General features: G+C 36.8%; 4 protein-coding genes across 4 annotated transcripts; 1 reads left to right on the top strand and 3 right to left on the bottom strand.

The window, feature by feature from the left end:
* The first annotated feature begins 2272 nt into the window (after positions 1 to 2272).
* LOC110782338 (serine/threonine-protein kinase BLUS1) lies at positions 2273 to 5113 on the top strand. Its single transcript, XM_021986468.2, has 2 exons — positions 2273 to 2771; positions 3494 to 5113. Exons 1-2 carry the CDS (start codon positions 2342 to 2344, stop codon positions 4669 to 4671), a joined length of 1608 nt encoding a protein of 535 aa, XP_021842160.2. The 5' UTR covers positions 2273 to 2341; the 3' UTR covers positions 4672 to 5113.
* On the bottom strand, positions 5073 to 8870 carry LOC130459132 (cellulose synthase A catalytic subunit 7 [UDP-forming]). The gene is made up of 8 exons (XM_056838181.1): positions 8127 to 8870; positions 7918 to 8022; positions 7317 to 7457; positions 7010 to 7222; positions 6832 to 6931; positions 6550 to 6737; positions 5865 to 6212; positions 5073 to 5769 (listed from the first exon to the last, which is right to left on the bottom strand). The coding sequence occupies exons 1-8, from the start codon at positions 8772 to 8774 to the stop codon at positions 5212 to 5214; spliced, it is 2301 nt and encodes a 766-aa protein (XP_056694159.1). The 5' UTR covers positions 8775 to 8870; the 3' UTR covers positions 5073 to 5211.
* Positions 8871 to 8920: 50 nt separating this feature from the next.
* On the bottom strand, positions 8921 to 13316 carry LOC110782227 (cellulose synthase-like protein G2). The gene is made up of 8 exons (XM_056838182.1): positions 12584 to 13316; positions 12274 to 12375; positions 11784 to 11924; positions 11465 to 11677; positions 11250 to 11355; positions 10716 to 10897; positions 10271 to 10618; positions 8921 to 9993 (listed from the first exon to the last, which is right to left on the bottom strand). Exons 1-8 carry the CDS (start codon positions 13163 to 13165, stop codon positions 9445 to 9447), a joined length of 2223 nt encoding a protein of 740 aa, XP_056694160.1. The 5' UTR covers positions 13166 to 13316; the 3' UTR covers positions 8921 to 9444.
* On the bottom strand, positions 13308 to 16735 carry LOC110782337 (cellulose synthase-like protein E1). The gene is made up of 8 exons (XM_021986467.2): positions 15926 to 16735; positions 15727 to 15822; positions 15483 to 15623; positions 15159 to 15371; positions 14964 to 15063; positions 14668 to 14852; positions 14073 to 14420; positions 13308 to 13971 (listed from the first exon to the last, which is right to left on the bottom strand). Exons 1-8 carry the CDS (start codon positions 16517 to 16519, stop codon positions 13423 to 13425), a joined length of 2226 nt encoding a protein of 741 aa, XP_021842159.1. The 5' UTR covers positions 16520 to 16735; the 3' UTR covers positions 13308 to 13422.
* Between the last annotated feature and the right edge of the window lie 117 nt (positions 16736 to 16852).

Here is a 16852-nt window from a genome sequence, read left to right as displayed (position 1 = left end):
CAACTAGCTAGCTTCATCTTCTTCATTATAATTCCAACCTACTGTACTAATTACTACTCTCATTAGTGAACCGTCAAAGAAGGAATCTGGCCTAGAAGAAAGAGTAACGTAGTAACGTTAGAGATATATAATCCTAGGAAAAAGAGGAGATAAAAAGAGAGAAGAAGTGATGATAAAAAGTGGAATGGAGAAAAGATTGTAGCCAAAGATAGAATTAGAGAAGATATAATAGAATGCATGCCTGAACTACTGGGTAATAGACTGAAATGTTAGACCAGGTTTGAGGACTAAAGAATGAAGTATCATATCTTAAAATGGGTCGAATTGAATTGAATTTATATTGGGCTCATTACCCGATGCAGCCTTGAGTATAACACGTTGCCTTGATCGATACTAAAAATGGAGCAAAGAGGTTTTGTCAGTGAGAAATGCAGTGATTAACTTTGCTACTTCTATTTCAGAAATCAGAAATTAAACTATACGAAGTAGAATATACTTCCTCCATTTTTTTTAAATTGCACCATTTGGGATTTCACGCTTGCCACGCACTATTTTAATCACTAATATCTCTCATTATACATTTTAAAAAATTATAAAAATTTGATAATTTGAAAGTATATTTCGAGACGAATCTAACAAGATCCCACATGAATATATTTTTCCTTACATATAAATCACAAAAAATAACTATATAAGAATATGTGAATAGTGCTAAAACCAAGATGGTGCAATTATTAAAAAATGGAGGAAGTATATAGGATCGGAGTAGGGTGTTCGATTTTCAATCATTCTAATTATCAGTAGGTCGGCTATGGGAATCAACCACTGGTTTTTTCATTTACTCATTCTCATTCAATTCAATTCTACCATCTTCTTGAGTATTGCAGTAGTTATATTACCAGTACATATAATATGCCTCTTTTTCATCATTTCTTCAACTCACTATACTTACCAGTCTATCCACTATTCTTCCAATAATCTATCAACTAATAACTTCACCCTTAACTTATCACCTTAACACGTACGGATCTAGAACTATTTTCTTATACGATGTATAATTAATTAATGATAAAACCATGGCCCCTTAATTAATTAATCATTTCCTACCTAGCTTCTTATATATTCTGCTTGCATATATACTATACCATATCTTATCGTGATACCGGTTGTTATGTTACTCTAGAAAAAATCTAGATGTGTAATGAAAAATCGAGTGATAGATGTATCTAGAAATATATTAGACACGTTATGTGGAAATATGTAAATATGTAATATTAAATAAGGGTAGAGAAATCTAGAAACTAGGATACAACAATAACTATAAATATATTGAGAGGTGGGCTGGCTAATCAAGAGAGCTCCTACAAAATATGATGATAGAAACAAGACAAAAGTGAGAGATATCGACTCTCGCAAATATAGTTATACAATTCTTATCAATGTAATCGATGATAAAAATGCAATTTTGTTACATTATTCAAGTTCATCAAAACTTCCGTGTGCGTCCTCAAATTTCTATCATTTTCTTATATTCCATTAATTTAATAACCTACACTGTATATATATGGTTAGAGTAGTCATTATATATGGTGAGTTTTTGTTGTTGGAAATTACCTCATAGTGATAGAATGAAAATAGAAGTTGTTTAAATTAGCAGACCACCTTTTATAGCCGGAGGAGTATGGAGTTGTTTAATTAAATAAGAAGGCCAATGGTTAGTTCCTATATTCTAGTGTTAGTTAGTAGGAATAAGCTTATTGAATTGTTTACTTAGTCAATTAGCATTAGCAAGATGCTGCTTAGTTGAGATATTGTAGCAATAACTGAGCTGATTTACTAATTAGTCAATGAGAATTAACATAATCCTTTTCAGTTGAGATATTGTAGCAATAACTGAGTTTGTTTCCTGAATTCTAGGTATAAAGACTAGTAATTATCGTTATTTAAAGCTTTATAATTTCCCTTGATTAATTAAAATCCCTTCTCTTTATCTCCATTTTTCCGCTTTTCTCCAACACTAGTTTGGGTTTCTTCAGCGGACCTTATTTTACATTTCGTTCTGGCCTGGCCTGGCCCGGCCCAACAAATGGGCCTACTTGATTGTGCAATTACAAACTTGCGTTATTGATTGTTGATTGAAAAAATAAAGGAGCTTACTAAAGTACATTCACATGCATCAACTCATCCTTGGTACGTTATTCACAAGCATTCCGCTTCAAAACCCTCTTTTTCCATCTAATCATCCAACAAATTAAATAACCCAATTACGTACTTCATATGCTACAAATTAAACAACTATTACCCAAATATCTCACAAATTCTTCATCTTCTTCTTAAAAAAATGGCTCAAGAATACCCACTAGATCCAAAATGGTACGAAATAATCGGTGAAATAGGAAGTGGAGTAAGTGCCATGGTATACAAAGCAAAATGCTTAAAAATAAGTGCACCAAATTCTTCATCCATAGTTGCAATAAAATCCATTGATCTCGATCAATCACGAGCTGATCTCGAAAGCATCCGCCTCGAAACCAAAACAATGTCCCTTTTATCTCATCCAAACATCCTTCGTGCACACTGCTCCTTCACCGTCGGCCGCCGTCTTTGGGTGGTGATGCCATTCATGTCTTCTGGTTCATTACAGTCTATTATATCATCTAACTTCTCTTCTGGTTTACCTGAACCTTGTATTGCTGTGGTGTTAAAGGAAACTCTTAAGGCTTTAAGTTATCTTCATGATCAAGGTCATGTTCATCGAGATGTTAAGGCAGGTACGTAATGTTAAAAGTTAGGCTCAAAGTTAGTGTACACGTTAGTGGTCTTTAATTTTAAGAACATGATTTGTTAGTTATGTATATCATTAGTGGGCAGTAATGTGTTGGTGGTAAGAGATGGTAAAATCTGACACGACACGAAAAAAACGGGTTAGTGTCTAGGGTTTATAACCCGTTTAATTAAATGGGTCAACACGACACGTTTATTTAGATGGATCAGGTTAGTGTTGAAATTCTCAACACGAAACTGACGTGATTTAGACTGCGTAAGAAAAAACTAGTAATTTATATGTGGTGATAAACCGTTATAATGGAGCCAATTTTATTGAACAAACACGACAACACGACACGAAAAAGACAGATCAATGTAAAGAGTTTTCGACAGAAATAGTTAAATGGGACTCAACACGATACGACACGTTTATTAAACGGGTTGAGTTAGTTTTTCCAACTCGTTTATATTTGACACGAATACGGCCCTACACAACACGTTTGCCAGCTCTAGTTAGTGGGTTATTCCACATTCTAGCAATGTATTATGTATATGCACCCAAAAAAAAACATTCTTACAACGTATGAAGTAGTATGTTTTATGAACCTATAAAAGGTCGGGTCTTTTGATGTAACTTTACTAATGGGATTAAATGAAATAGAAGTACTCTGTATCATCATTTTGCTCCATTCTTTTCCCTCTTTGATCTTCATTATAATTTCAACAGGTAATATATTAGTTGGTTATGATGGTGTTGTCAAGTTAGGAGATTTCGGTGTTTCAGCACCAGTTTACGACATCAACTTCGATTCAAGGTTGAAGGAAATAGCAGGAACTCCTTACTGGATGGCTCCAGAAGTTATACACTCTCATAACGGGTACGGGTTTAAAGCCGATATCTGGTCTTTTGGTATTACTGCTCTCGAATTAGCTCATGGTAGACCTCCTTTATCTCATTTACCACCTTCGAAATCACTCTTGTTTAAGATAACAAAACGGTTTCGATTCTCCGATTACGACAACGAATCATCTGATAACACTAGAAAACATAATACGAGGAAGTTTTCAAAGGCGTTTAAGGATATGGTTGGGTTATGTCTTCATCAAGATCCAACAAAGAGACCAACAGCTGATAAGTTGTTAAAACATGTGTTCTTTAAGAATTCAAAGAGTTGTGATTTCTTGGTTAAGAATCTTTTGGTGGGATTACCAAGTGTTGAAGAAAGGTTTAAGATGAGTAATTATAATAGTAATAATAATAAGATGATTAGGGTTAGTAATTCTTCTTTAGGGAGTAGTAGTTATAATAGTAGTACTACTACTCCTACTATTGAGGAGGATGAAACTGGGGTTTTTGAGAAACAGAGGAGGGTTAGTGGTTGGAATTTTAACTTTGATGGGTTTCAAATGGAGCCTGTTTATCCATTGGGTCTGGGTCAGGGTCACCCGGATGGGTCTAAAAGGGTCCGGTTTCGTGCTGAGTTGGTTATACCGAATAAGCGAGTTGATTTGGATGTGTTCAGTTCTAGCTCAGCTTCCCCTTCCCCTGCTTTTAGTACTCCTACAGAGGAACAGGAAGCGGTCGTCCGAGTTGAAGAGGATCCATATCTGGATCCGGACCCGGATCCGGAGGGTGAAGAAGGGGTGGTGGATAGGGGAAGTGTGATGTGTGGATTGGTTGCATTAAGGGGGAGTTTGGATGATCAGAGGAAAAATGTAAAAGAGTTGATAAGTTTCCTTGGTGGGGAACAAAGTTTAGGAGGGGAAACAAAGGAAGAACAAATGGTGGATGTGGTGGAGAGGTTGAGGGGGGAGTTGGAACAAGAGAGGAGGAAAAACAAAGAATTGCTTATGGAGTTGGAGTTTCTTAAGGTGATTGTTTCTGGTGGACCTCAAGATGATTGAAACTATTTTCTAATTATAAAATCGGAACGATACAAAACATGTCAGATGATAGAATGTACACCCGGTTGCATGTAAAACTACATGCAATTGTTTGTTTTATATATTTAACCCCTCGTAAAGCAATATTCATAGTTTAAAAACACATATTTACAGATGAAAAGCAACGTGTTGCAAGTAAAAGAACGGGAAGATATGTAAGTGTGTGCTTTTAAATTGTTAAAATGTTGTTTTAAATAGGTTAAAATGTGCTTTTAAGCCGTAAAAGTGTGATTTTCATTCCGGTTGCATGTAAAACTACATAAACCCAAGTGTACCTTCTAATTTGTGCTTTAAGTACGTTGTATTAACAATTCAAAGACACAATAGAAATTGTGATTAGCAAATTTAAAGACAAAAAAGCATAATGAAATTAAGTATATTTATTGATTAGTCATTTGAACAATATCAATTTATTTTGTTCACCTCTAAGCTCCAATTCAAACAACCAATAATTTGTGTAAACTAGCTAGAAAGAAAAGAGTTACAGAATGAGAAATGTGTCTAATGCAATACGAAGATGAAATATCCTAAACCTAAGACAACAAAAGACAACAAAGTTGATACCAAAGTAGTGCGAATAGGAATACTTGCATTGTCTTTCCTTAACACCATGCCTTCAATCACCGGAAAACTCATGATCAACACGTAAAATGAGAAGCATAGTTGAGCAAACAATGTATCCCAACTATTACTCGTACCGAAAATTACTCTTGTAACTCCAGCAACAAATGATGAGATATTTAAGGTAACTGCTGTGACAATTGGAACAAGAAACATGTTTGATGTTCTGAAGTCATACTTACCAATTTGGTACCATTTACTTGTATCATCATCTCCTGCTTTGTTAGTTGGCATAAAGTTTGCCTCTCGAATCCCCAACTTTGTCATCATACACTCGAGTGCTCCATAAACATAACATGTAACACCCTTTATCATCACAATCCTCTGCACGTTCAACCATGTATGAACTGAGCCTCCACTAATAAAAACCTCGCTTAGAAGCTTCACTCGTGATGATATAAACACAAAGGCAAATGGCATGAACAACAGGTCTGAGACCTACATTCAGACCAGATAAGTTCAGACAAAATAAGTTTTTTCCAGACATTTTCACTCACAAATAAGTTTAGTTCAGACAAAATAAGTTGAGTTACCTTAGGGTACAAAGGGATGCCATAGAAGAAACAGATAGGTTGAACGATAGCAAAACACGAAATGGGGAGAAAATCAATGGGAAAAAAGGCAGCCCAAGAATAAAGCATCCTCTGAAAGATTAGCAATCTTGGTGAATTGTAAAAAAGAGGGCAATACTTGGATAAACCAATCTGTAGAAGACCTGCAGCCCATCTGGAATTTTGAATTAATGCTTCATTCAGACTTGTTGTAGCAGAACCTAAGAATTGAGGCCTTGCTGGGTTTAAGTAAACCGACTTCCACCCTTGCCCGTGTAATATGAAACCTGTCATCACATCTTCCACCACTGTGTTGTATCGAAAACCAACCTGCAGTTTGTACATTACATATATGGAACAACAAATTATTGTCTCATTAATTAGCAGTTAGAATTACAATCAACTTGAGCCCGGCCTGTTGGAAAGGCCCAAAATTAGTGGGTTTTGGACATAAATTTAGGCCTGAAATTAAATTTTTGGCCGGGTTTTGGGCAACAAACATTTGGACTGGTTCAAAACCCGCTAATTTGGCCCGAATTAGTGGGTTTTGGGCAAACACATTTGACCCAAAGCGACATAACGGGTTGATTTTAGGCACAGGCCCGGCCCGAACCCGCTCCGTCTTTTGATCAGGTCTACTCTGTACTATGAAGGTGGAAATGCTTGCCTGTATACCCCATTGTGTGTCATCTTCATAGACACAAGTTGCTAAGAATTGAGCTTCTTGTAGCTTATAATCACAGGAAAAGTCCCTTGTTTTCATTGCATCATCCGTATTTTTCTCCATTTGACCAAGAGATTTGATGAGCTCATTAGAAGAACCAAAAGTGTATCTTTGGTCAGTTATGTCATTTCCTGCATAAATAATTAGTAGAAATTATCGATCTATATAGTATCATCTCAAGAGTTGGAAAGAAGAAAAGGGAGAAATTAAGTTAAAGAGACGCACCACCATCAACTGTAAAACCATACAAGGCCTTCCTGTTGATGTAAAAATTTGTACCAGATAGTATTGGTCCTTGAATTCCATCAGTCCCTGGATAAATTATCTGAAACATGCATTTTCAGCTCAAATTTTTTACTTGATCAAAATATATGTAGCTAGCTAGATCGATATATACACTTACAGGCCAAGTTGTTATCATCTGACTGTCATAAATGTCAGTCTCATTTATGTTATGAAATTTCTGAGGGAATTGGATCCAAGCTAATGTCGGATTAGTCTTAGGATCGAGGTAGAAACACATAGCTTGTCGAGCTGAACTTGAATCGTTGCAGTACATGTCACAGTCTAGGACTAGTATGTATGGAGCATTGCTCAATACGCTAGAAACCCTTTGCTGCAACCATAAAATAAAAAAGTGTGCTCATCAAATTTATGCTTTCTCAGTTACAGTAAGTAACCAAGCAATGTAGAAATTCTTAATTTTTTACCAGAACATTAAGAGCTCCGGCCTTGAAGTGATGGTGATGAGAAGGTCTTTTCTCGCGAGCTAGGTACACAAGGAGAGGCATACCAGTGTTTTCTGGGTTTATTGTTGCAGCATCATCTCCTATAGAGCTTTCATTTATAACCTGCCACAACAATACAACATACATACATATTCAAGGCTTTTAGCTCATAATTGTAAAGATGGCCATTGATGGGCCGTGGACCTAAACGGGCCCGGTCCACTCTGTATCGTGGCGGGCCAGACCGGGCTGAAAAAGGTTTAAAACAGGGTCCAAGCCCACGGACTGTCGTGCCTAAGTCTAATTTTACTAAATTTAACGTGTTTTTGTCATGTTGTGCCTTGTCATGCTCATGCCTAAGTCTAATTTTACTAATTTCAGCGTGTTTTGTCATGTCGTGTCGTGCCGTGCTTTTTCCAAAAAAATTGTGGCATAAGCCCGGCCCACGGCCCATGACTTCATTTGCTCGTGATGGGCCGGGCTTTTTTCGTGCTGGATCGGGTCAGGCCGGCCCACAGCTATCTTTACATGATAATTGTACGTTTGGTGTATGCATATAATTAAAATTAAAAGATAATAAAACCTGAATGAACGGTGAATGATCTCGAGCACTTGTGTTACTAGCAATCTCATCACCTTGTGTGGGTTTCCAGGCGCGCACTCGTTCCTTGAAATTCTGATATTTCTCCTGCAAAGTACATCATTTTCATTGCATCAATTAATTAACTAGTTTAAAATAAAGTTCTTCATAATCAACATTAACATATAAGGATGGGTATATAGCTAACCAACCTTAAGCATGTTAGCATGTTGAATAAAGTCGGTATTGTGAGACTGTTGTAGCAGCAGTTGCAAGTGATGCTCAAAAAAAGGCTTGGGACAAACTGGATTAACATTATAAGTCTTACAGAATGGTAACCACCAAGTAGCAAAAACCCAAGCATGTTTTAAAGCATTCAAAGTGACAGAAGAAGAAGCTCCATCATCAGACAAATAAACACTCAACTTATGAGCAGGGTAATCCAATGACATAGCAGAAATTACAGTGTTCATCACCTCAAATGTAGGCTCTTTATCAGGATCAGCAGTGCATATAAAAACATCGATTCTGGGTAATTTCTGTTCATCTTCTGGTAGATTCTCAGGGAAGACAGTTCGAGTTACAGGGCGCCAGTAATAAGATAGTTTAAAGATCCACAAAAGTAAGACCAGAATCTCAGAACCAAAGATGAGAACCCAAGAGAAGAAATGGTGATTATTTGAAGAGTTGAAGAAATAAGAAGCTCTGAAATAGAGAATGGGTGCAGTAGCCAAGATATGGAAAAAGAAGTAAATTCTGTTAAAGAATGACCTTAGTTTGTGGAAATGGCAATCATGAAGCTTGTTTTCCATTGTTTTGCTTACTGATAACTGCAGCTCTGAACTAGTCATATGACTCATATATATATGAAAACAGAGGTGTTTAAATGTACAACACTCATTATATTATAAAAGATAAATATGAAATAAACGGATGAATGAAAACAGAAGGTGCTGAGATTGGCTACCAATCCATGAAAATTACTTATTATTGTTTGATACCAGAATCCAAAAACAAGATATGGACCATTATTTATTATTCATTATTATAAAATACAATAAACACCAATTGATTGTTGGTTCAGTGGTGAATGGGGCTGAACTTGGTAGGGAGAACCCGTGTTCGATCCCCCGCAACAACAATTGGGAGGGGAATGGAACCTAACCACCCAGAACTCGCCCCGAATCCGGATTAGCCCTAAGGGTGAACCGGGTGCTAACACCAAAAAAAAAATACAATAAAGATTGAGTTTGACACTTTCTTACCCAAAAAAAAAAGAGTTTGACACTTAGCAAAAGAAAACAGTATTGTGGACTGCTGACTGCTGAGTGCTTGCCTTGTTTGTCTTTCCCTCAAAGAATAAGATCATTCATCATTGATTACGTATTCTTCATATTCCAGGTCCAAGGAATCTGCTGCCTCACTTCCAAATATATTCCTTGTACAAAGTACTCCGTAAATAAAAATAAATAGACTTACTAATTGTAGTAGTAATTACTTATTACTGCAGACTTCTAGACTAGAAATCATCTAATGCCGGAGGATTAAGTACCCTAAGCTCAAAAGTAACAGAGATAAAATAGTAGACACCATACTCGCTGATACTGAAATACGCGCATTGTCTTTCCTAAGCAACACGCCCTCTAACACCGGGAAACCCATAACCAACACATACAATGAAAACAGCATTTGACCAAACATGGCATCCCAATTTCTGATAACAATCAATCTTGCAACTCCACCAATAAAGCAACACAGGTTTAAGATCACTGCCGTTACAATAGGAACTAGAAACATCTTGGATGTCCTGAAGTCATAAATCCCCTTGTCATACCAATTTGTGGTATCACCTTGTAGTTTATCAGTAAGTGTGAAAGTTGCCTCGTGAAGGCCGAGTTTTGTGATGATACATACAATAGTTCCATAAAGATAGCATGACAGGCACTTAGCCATCCATGTCCTTTGTTCATTCACCCACGCACTTACTGATCCCCCGCTATAAACTACCACGTCACTTAGATGCTTTAGCTGGGTTGATACGAAAACAAAAGCAAATGCTACAAACCCAGGATCTGATAACTGCATTCACAGATTAGAAAAAGGCATGCAAAATGATCAAAGTATACTAATTTGTATGGTAATACAACTGTTATAACAAATGCGGGAATAGAAGCCCACGAACATAACCCAAGCAAGGTTCCATCCTAAAACCAATTGGCAATAGGAGGAGTAGCCCACTTAGGTTATAAACTAGAAGCTCTTTGCTTCATTTTTCCGATGTGGGACACAATTACTCACACTTACTTTCTAACAACAACTAACTTCATGATTTTTTGATATTAGTGGATCAACTTACCTTAGGGTAGACAGGGATACCATACAGGAAACAGATGGGAGGAATGATAGCAAAACACAAAACCGGTATGAAATCAAGAGCCAAGAGTACCATCCAGGAATAATACATCTTCTGAAGAAATTGCATTCTTGATGGTCTGTAAATAAGGGGACAATACTTGGATAGACATAGATCAAGTAAACCACCATACCACCTTATGCCTTGGACCAACATTTCATTTAGACTAGTAGTTGCAGAACCTAGGAATTGTGGCCTTGTTGGATTCAAGTAAATTGATCTCCACCCTTTGTTCTGCAACCTAATACTAGTCTTCGCATCTTCGACTATGGTGCCATAACAAAAACCAACCTACATATGCATGCATTATTAATATATTTCAGTTACTCCCATGTTTTTATTCAAGCTAAGTTAACCCCACCTTGAAGTAGTAAATAAGATCACTTACCTTTTGACCCCACATTGTTCCCTTTTCATAGGTGCAAGAGGCTAAGAAGTGAGCTTCTTGTACCATAACAGAGGAAACCTCTTTATCCTTGACTGTCTTGTTAAGCTTGTCATTTTGAACGACAGAATTTGTCAATTCATTGGAAGGGCCTAAAGAGCTTCTTACTTCCTTTAGGTTTATACCTGCAGCATAATGTTGTATTCACCGATCACTATCAAACAAGCATGCCTTTTGGAATTCGTGCTTCAAATCATGGTTACTAAATTCTAGTGATAATTACGCTAGTATGACTCAATTAGTTGGTTTCTATAATAAAGCAATTATCTTGTTAGTGGTTTTAGGCATGAAATCGTGGATTATGGCCCTTGATTTTAGCATTGTCATGTACTTTCTTTCTCTATATATATAAGGCTAGTTGCAAACATGTTACTAATCGGATTGTATGAAATAGTAGTATAATTTTGCTATATTCTTTCCCCTCTCTCATCTCTATTATAATTTCAACACGTCATCTGGGTTAAGTATTTAACTTACCATCATCAGTAGTAATGTTGATGCTGTACAAGACCTTTCTTTTTATGTACACATTTGTACCAATTATACATGGTCCCTGAAGTCCATCTGCCCCGGGCCAATACACCTTCATATATCAACCAAGTGAGCTTTATTTCAACCTTTTTTTTTCCCGCGAAAAGAAGCACACAAAGTAACAAATAAAATTGAAAAGTATATTGTTAAACTTAGCTTACCGGCCATGTTACTCTGAGTTGACTGTCATAAATGTCAGTATCACTTATGTTATGGAACTTTTGAGGAAATTGAACCCAGCCTAACGATGAAGAAATCTTGGGATCGATGAAAAAACACATAGCTTGGCGGGCTGAGATGGAGTCGTTGCAGTACATGTCGCAGTCTAGGATTAGTGTGTAAGGAGAATTGCTCATTATGCTAGAAACTCTCAACTGCAACGGAACAATCAACAGAGAATCAGAGATAATGTTATAAGCTACATTTATGCATTATTAATGTCTAAATGAGGGATAATTCTGTATGGGAGTTAAATCATACTAGTGCATTAAGAGCTCCAGCCTTGAAGCAATGTGGATGAGAAGGTCTTTTCTCACGAGAAACATATACGAGAAGAGGCATCTCTCCTGCTTCTGGATTCAAGGTTACAGCACCATCTTCTATACAATTCTCATTTATCACCTGATGTGACATATACATAACTGATGTGAAACTTTTGAATATACAATTCATGTATTGTGACATTTTAATAACTTTTAGTACTTTAAACAAAAGATAGAAATCCAATCCTCTCCTGTATGTGCATGTATATTAGTAATTCCAATGTAGTGTAATTGCACATTAACACAACTTGAATCCCAATAATATTAAAGGTACAGGTAGACAGATATAATAGTATGTTGTGATTCTTGTAAATATTCATTTTTTTCTGGAAGAGGATAATCATACATGAAGTATTGAAGTGTGTGGGGGTGTGGTGTGTGATGTACATAAAACGAGAAGTTATGATAAAAGATAAGGAGGAATGGACCTGAACAAGTGGTGGATGATCTCGAGAAGTGTTGTTATTGTTGTCAACATCACCGCTTAATTTGTTGCTACGTACTTGCTGCTTGAAAGCCTCATATTTCTCCTGTATCAGATTCATCAGATTCAGTACAGTTAAAAGAACAAAATAACAGGAATTGACACTAATTTCTCCTGTATCAGATTCATCACTCATCAGTACAGCTAAAAGAACAAAATAACAGGAATTGACACTAATTTCTCCTGTATCAGATTCATCACTCATCAGTACAGTTAAAAGAACAAAATAACAGGAATTAAACACTAACAAATACCTCTAGTAACATACTGTGTTGTACAAAGTCCATATCATTAGTCTGACATGATGATTCCTCCTGATCTTCTGGGTTCTGAAAATAGGCTTGGGGACATATAGTTTTAAGATGATACTTCCTACAAAAGGGCAACCACCAAGATGCAAATACCCAAGCCTGTTTCATAGCATTCAAAGTAACAGATGCACCAGCATCATCAGATAAATAAACACTCAGTTTATGAGCAGGGTAATCCAATGACATAGCAGATATAACAGTGTTTATAACTTCAAAAGTAGGCTCTTTGTTAGGATCAGCAGTGCATATTAAGACATCAATTCCTGGAAGTTTTTCATCTTTTGGAAGCTTTTCAGGGAAGACGGTGCGAGTAATGGGGCGCCAATACATGGGTTGCTTGATGGCCCACAGGAATGAGAAAACAAGCTCAGCTGCAAATAGTACACCAGTAGCTTTTTTCAAGAAAAAAGCTGCTGATCTGTAGTAGAAAATGAATGTTAAGGCTAAAAAATAGAAAAGGGAGTATGTAATGTTAAGAGTGGCCCTTAGTTTGTGGACATGGAACTCATGAAAAGGGTTTTCCATAGTAGGAGGAGGAGTTTACTTGCTAGTTCAGCTCTAGGCTTCTAACAAGCCTTAAGAAGTTGTATAAATAGAACTAAAATTGAATATGTAGACCTGACAACTTTTACACCATTAACAAAAATGTTTTAAATGAGGCTGGACAAAGACTTAAATTAGGTATGAAATTTCATTCAGAATTCATGGCCAACCATACATTTAGATAGTAGCAATACATGCATTTATGTTGTGGACCTGTGATTAATTGTCTACTCAGGCCATCACAACAAGATCAAATATCCAAAGCTCAGTAAAACCACAACAATCGCGGTAGATGTCAAAGTAGTAGAAAATGGAATACACCCATTGTCCTGCCTCACAAACATGGCTTCCATAACTGGATAACTCATGATCAACACATAAAATGAGAGGAAACCTTGAACAAACAATGCATCCCAATTTCCAACACCGCTCACTAATTTTGCAACTCCTCCAATGAAACAACATAGGTTTAAGGAGACCACTGTCACAAGTGGAACAAGGAACATGTTTGATGTATTAAAGTCGTATTTGCCCTTTTCGTATAACTTAGCTCTATCACTGTCCTCTGCTTTATTTGTAGGTATGAAACTTGCCTCTCGAACTCTGAGTTTCGTCATTACACTGTCAACAACTCCATAACCACAGCATGTTAGCCACTTCAAGTTAGAAATCCTCTGTTCGTTCAACCAAGTTGATGCTGACTCTCTGGTGGCAACAACTTCACATAGAAGCTTCACCAAGGATGATGTAAAAACAAATGCGTACGCTATAAAATATGGGTTTGAAACCTGCATATATATGTTCATAAAAAATTAAGTTAGAATACGTAAACTGTTAATACATACTCCTATTTAATTCAGAGATCAACAATTCCTTGAACTTAATTTACCTTAGGGTATAAAGGGATGCCAAAGAGGAAAGTAATCAGAGGAATGGTAGCAAAGCACCAAACTGATATAAAACCAAGGGGGTATAAGGTGATCCAGGAAGAAGATATCCGTTGTAAAAGTTGCATTCTTGAAGGACTGTAGAAAAGGGGGCAATATTTGGAAAGGCCTATTTCAACAAGTCCTGAGGTCCATCTGGTACTTTGAATCAAAAAGTCATTCAGATTAGTTGTAGCGGAACCTAGAAATTGTGGCCTTGCTGGATACAAGTAAACTGATCTCCATCCTTTGCTCTGCAACATAAAACCTGTCATTGCATCTTCCACCACACTTTCATACCGAAAACCAGCCTGCATATGAAGCAAAAACTAAATTTAGTCTTCTAATAGATAAATTTGGGTGAAATCTTTTGGTAGAGTTTAAATTTTGTTTTCAAAAGGATTTTACTTTAATTCTTTAATAAAAGAGGCCCTGTTCTTTTGGACTTAATTTCAGTTCAGTTCAGTTCAGCTCCATTCAGTTTAGTTCAGTTCAACCAAATAAAGATCAGAAGAACATGGCCTAAGATTATAACCAAATCATATGTATTCTACTTGCCTCTTGACCCCATTTAGTGTTCTCTTCATAAGTGCATGAGGCTAAAAATTGGGCTTCTTGTACTGGAATAGAGCACAGCTCTCTGTGCTTGATTTCATTAGGCATGTCATTTTGTTGCTTTAGAGACTTGATCAACTCATTGGAAAGACCAAATATGTTTCTTGCTTCCTTTATTATGTCATTACCTACAAGAATCATAAGTAAGATTATAAAATCTAGTCTCAAAAACACCTTCTACTATCCATGGAGTCTATCTGTCACTGGCAAAAATTAAAGGAAGGATCACAAACGCGCACCATTATAGATGTTAATGCCATACAAGGCCTTCCTGTTGATGTAAAAGTTAGTACCAGATATGACTGGCCCCTGAAGTCCATCTGCCCCTAGCCAATAAACCTGAAATTAACACAGTAAGCGTACGTAACTAAAAATGTGTTCCCTGAAAAACTAAACCGTATGTAACACGAGCACAGGTAGATTAACTTAATTACCTTCCAAAAAGACCTCATCTGACTGTCATAGATGTCATTCTCATGAACATTATGGAACATCTGTGGATATTGAACCCAGCCTAAGGTAGGTGAAATCTTGGAATCAAGATAGAAACACATTGCTTGTCGAGCTGAAATTGGATCATTGCAATACATATCACAGTCTAGAACTAGTATGTAAGGAGAGTTGCTGAATGTGGCAGAAATCCTGAGCTGTAAAACCAAAATTGCATTAATCAAGCAGCTACTTTAGCTAAAGAAAATCAGGCAAAATTGGGGACTGAATCTGTAATTCTGTATTATGAAAGTGATAGGTTGTTATACTAGAACATTAAGAGCTCCGGCCTTGAAGTGATGTGGATGAGAAGGTCTTTTTTCACGGGCAACATATACAAGGGAAGGCATGACTACTTCATCTGGATTAATGGCTGCAGTAGAATCTTGTACAGCCTTCCCATCTATCACCTGCCACAAAACATAACCCCTAATCACTACAAGGGTTTACTTTTAAAAAGACAAACTAGTATATGCATTCAAATATACTGTAAGACTTTCTAAAGAAAGAAACCTGAATAAGTGAAGGATGATCTTGAACACTCGTCTTAGAACCACCACAACTGCCTGACTTCTTTTGCACTCGCAACTTAAAAGCCTCGTATTTTTCCTACAGGGAATGGTATTAGTTTTAAGTTACAAACAGAAAGCACATATGCATATTATATATAGTAGTATTTGCCTATTTAGAACAAAGGAGAAGATAGAAAAACCTGAAGTGTGTTCATATCCTGAATGAAGTCCTTGGTATGAGTTGGGTGTTGTTGTTGTGGATTCTGAAAAAAAGCCCTGGGACAAATTGTCTTAACATTATACCTCTTACAGAAAGGCAACCACCAAGTTGCAAACACCCAAGCCTCTTTGATAGCACTCAATGTGACAGAAGCAGCTCCATCATCAGATAAATAAACACTTAATTTGTGAGCAGGATAATCCAAAGACATGGCAGATATAACAGTATTCATCACCTCAAAGGTGGGTTCCCTGTTAGGATCAGCTGTGCATATAAAGACATCAATTCCAGGTAAATGGTGATCCTGAGGCGGCAGCCTCTGCGGAAAGGTGGTCCGAGTAACGGGCCACCAGTAGAAGGGCTGCTTCAAGAACCAAACCAGTGAAAACAGAAGCTCAGCACCAAATATCAGAAGCCATGGTAACAAAGGGGTGGCTAAATTGTTAAAGATAAAGGTGGATCTGTAATGGAAAATGGCAAGTAAAGCAAAGATATGAAAAAGGGAATGTGTTCTATTCAGAAGTGCCTTCACTTTGTGAGCATGACAGTGATGAAGACTGTCAGCCTTCTCCATTGCTACTTCTGCTTGTTTTTGCAATTGTATTTTGGCACCAACTTCATATAAACAACATTATTGAAGACTTTTCATTATTATATAAAAGTAGTGGATGACTTGATAACTTCTATCTGAACAGAAAAGGATAGGAGAGGCGGCACTGAACATAATATTTTTCTAACTTGGCTCCTCCCCTTAATTTTTTTTTCTCTCTCCCCAAGTAATTAGTATGGTCCCCCAAATAATATTTCTTTGTAACCCTTTTTTATACAAAGTACTGTTCAAGATCCATCAAGCCCGCAACAAGACATAGGCCCTGTTCGGAAAAACTAGTGGTAGCGGTTAGCGGTT

The sequence above is a fragment of the Spinacia oleracea genome, chromosome 3 (genome assembly GCF_020520425.1).
Source record: "Spinacia oleracea cultivar Varoflay chromosome 3, BTI_SOV_V1, whole genome shotgun sequence".
Classification (NCBI taxonomy): domain Eukaryota; kingdom Viridiplantae; phylum Streptophyta; class Magnoliopsida; order Caryophyllales; family Amaranthaceae; genus Spinacia; species Spinacia oleracea.
This window is presented reverse-complemented; position numbering and strand designations above follow the sequence as displayed.

Bases quoted from the DNA above. Each gene is read 5' to 3' on its own strand.
- LOC110782338 (XM_021986468.2), top strand. From the start codon at position 2,342: ATGGCTCAAGAATACCCACTAGATCCAAAATGGTACGAAATAATCGGT. The intron at 2,772-3,493 runs GTACGTAATGTT...TAATTTCAACAG, and splicing joins TCATCGAGATGTTAAGGCAG to GTAATATATTAGTTGGTTAT.
- LOC130459132 (XM_056838181.1), bottom strand. From the start codon at position 8,774: ATGAGTCATATGACTAGTTCAGAGCTGCAGTTATCAGTAAGCAAAACA. The intron at 8,023-8,126 runs GTTGGTTAGCTA...TGTACTTTGCAG, and splicing joins AACATGCTAACATGCTTAAG to GAGAAATATCAGAATTTCAA. The intron at 7,458-7,917 runs GTTTTATTATCT...TTGTTGTGGCAG, and splicing joins ATCATTCACCGTTCATTCAG to GTTATAAATGAAAGCTCTAT.
- LOC110782227 (XM_056838182.1), bottom strand. From the start codon at position 13,165: ATGGAAAACCCTTTTCATGAGTTCCATGTCCACAAACTAAGGGCCACT. The intron at 11,678-11,783 runs GTATGATTTAAC...GTTCCGTTGCAG, and splicing joins CTGGAGCTCTTAATGCACTA to TTGAGAGTTTCTAGCATAAT. The intron at 9,994-10,270 runs GTAAGTTGATCC...CTGTGAATGCAG, and splicing joins GTATCCCTGTCTACCCTAAG to TTATCAGATCCTGGGTTTGT.
- LOC110782337 (XM_021986467.2), bottom strand. From the start codon at position 16,519: ATGGAGAAGGCTGACAGTCTTCATCACTGTCATGCTCACAAAGTGAAG. The intron at 15,823-15,925 runs GTTTTTCTATCT...CATTCCCTGTAG, and splicing joins AGGATATGAACACACTTCAG to GAAAAATACGAGGCTTTTAA. The intron at 14,421-14,667 runs GCAAGTAGAATA...CTTCATATGCAG, and splicing joins ACACTAAATGGGGTCAAGAG to GCTGGTTTTCGGTATGAAAG.